At 40.9% G+C, this 2,218-nt stretch overlaps 1 protein-coding gene across 3 annotated transcripts in view; it reads left to right on the top strand.

Moving 5' to 3' along the window:
- The window catches only part of EIF4A2 (eukaryotic translation initiation factor 4A2), an 8,727-nt gene that overhangs the window by 481 nt on the left and 6,028 nt on the right, over positions 1 to 2,218 (top strand). For all 3 annotated transcript variants that reach the window (XR_002095050.1, XR_002095051.1, XM_019503368.1), the window contains exons 2-4: positions 299 to 344; positions 437 to 569; positions 873 to 1,012. Coding sequence is in view for 1 of the 3 variants with exons in the window: in XM_019503368.1 (XP_019358913.1) it covers positions 299 to 344; positions 437 to 569; positions 873 to 1,012 (319 nt within the window). In the remaining 2 variants the exon portion in view is untranslated. The remainder of the gene's footprint in view (positions 1 to 298; positions 345 to 436; positions 570 to 872; positions 1,013 to 2,218) is intronic.

Below are 2,218 nucleotides of genomic sequence, written 5' to 3'. Positions count from 1 at the left end.
ACCCCGCGCAAGGCCATATCCTGGCAGGTGCAGCGCTTGTGTGTTGCAAAACGTGCCCCCTTATAAGCCCGGCTGTGACTCCTGTTTCTGCCATGACGCTGGGGCTGTGAATGCCCCTGAAGCCAGTGCGAGAAAGGGGCTCAAGGTAATAGGGGCAAGTAGAATGTGTCTTGGCAAAGCCCCTGAGCACCTGCCGGAAAGAAGAGTTGCTAACTTGCGCTTGATTGTAGGCTGGGCTTAGCTGCTGCTTTCTGTGAGAGAAGATGGTGGGTTTTTAACTGTTTCTGTTTGCCAACAGAGACCATGGCGGCCCGGAGGGAATGGACCCTGACGGCATCATCGAGGTGAGTACATGTGACGCCAGTTAAAAACCAACCCCTGCGTGGAGCAGTGTGGGCAGCAGAGTAATGTGGCTTTTTTTCCTTCTCTTTTGCAGAGCAATTGGAATGAAATTGTTGACAATTTTGATGATATGAATTTAAAAGAATCTCTTCTCAGAGGCATTTATGCTTATGGGTTTGAAAAGCCATCCGCTATTCAACAGAGGGCTATCATTCCATGCATCAAAGGTAGGCGAGCATGTATCTACCACCTTGATAATGATGTGAGAGTCCATGCAGCTACCTCCCTGATTATGGAGTCGTGTTTGTCATTAAACAGTCATTTTTAAGCATGTATGTAGCTATCTTTAATCGGTCATGATGACATTTATCCTTACTTGAATAAGTGAGATGATGGTATACCATCTTTCGGGACTGACCTGAAATGGAGACACCTCTTAATTTGCTGATCACTTACTTCAAAAGGAATAAAGTTAAACTCAAAAGTCTAACTTGTGTGGGAGCAGTAAATATGTATCCTACTCTTTTTAGGGTATGATGTGATTGCTCAAGCTCAGTCAGGTACTGGCAAGACAGCCACATTTGCTATTTCCATCCTGCAGCAGTTGGAGATTGATCTCAAGGAGTCCCAGGCACTAGTATTGGCCCCTACCAGAGAACTGGCTCAACAGGTATTGATAGTGTAGTTAAAAAGCTGCTTGTGTGTTGCATAGGTTTCAGGTTTCACAACTGTGGGGGACACTAATGGGGTCTGTACCTTTTTTATCATCCAGAATGTCTGCTACCAAGTTTAATGGGAAAGCAAATGTGCTTTCTGTTCTACTAGCTTTTCTCTACCCATGTGAAGAGTTCAGATTTCACTTCTTTGGAAAGGTACTGGGTGGAGAGGTGGGCAACAGCTGTGCTGTATAGCTCTACAGCAAATCGCAAACAATCTTCAAAGATGTAATATTAACATGGTGACTTTTTTGAGTGAAAACAGTCTTTTTGCAAACTTCTGTGCAGTTGTGCAACATGAAAACTGCAGTGCACGTGACTGGTTTGTTTTTTGTAGTTTGTGATGTATTTATCCAACTAATGCTATGTTGCATGTTTACTTCACCCTCACAAGGCTCAGTGCTTTATTTTACTTGAAATGGAGCTGCTTCAAACTCCTTGCTATATTGAACTTACAAATCCAATCATTTAAAGGTTAAATTTTGAGAAGTAAAACCATAGATACTGAACTTGAAACCAAAACAGATTCCTCTGTGACTGGCTTTTCACTTGAAGTGGAAATATTTTTCACTTACTTGGGCCCAGTATGATGGTTAAGATTTCTCTCTTAGGTGGTTGCAGGGCATTACAGGACTTCAAACCCCAAATGCCAAGAAATGTTTTGGCCTACTAGTTCATAAAATGAGGGCACCAGAATACTAAGCTTTCTGGGTCCTGGATCAGTTTTGTGACCTTTGAATGGGGATTAATTTCATACAATAGAATAGGGAGTAATTGTGACCTTTGAATGGGGAGTAATTTCATACAATTGACTAGCCTAATGGCAAGGAAAAATGGGTCAGCTTAAAAAAAAAAATCCAACCTGTTAACAAAGCAAAAGCTGGTGCTACATCAGCTGCTACTTGATATGCAGTTGGCAGATTGAGCAAGCATACTGGTTTGATTTTAAATAACAAACATTAAAATGATTTTGGTACTGAAGTCATTGTCAGGAACTTTAATTAAGGACTTTTTTTATTTTTTTTAGCTTCCAAAAAGTTTTTTAAAAAATTCTCTTTTTTATCCATCACAGCTATCTTATGCCAGGTTACTATGACAAAAGCTAGTTGAACTGCACTGAAAACATTTTAAGATGCTAATAAAAACCTTGCATCAATTGT

The sequence above is a fragment of the Gavialis gangeticus genome, unplaced genomic scaffold (genome assembly GCF_001723915.1).
Source record: "Gavialis gangeticus isolate Ggan-Ray unplaced genomic scaffold, GavGan_comp1, whole genome shotgun sequence".
NCBI classification, from domain to species: Eukaryota; Metazoa; Chordata; order Crocodylia; family Gavialidae; genus Gavialis; species Gavialis gangeticus.
The sequence above is the reverse complement of the archived record's forward strand: the minus strand, read 5'-3'. Positions and strand labels throughout refer to the sequence as shown.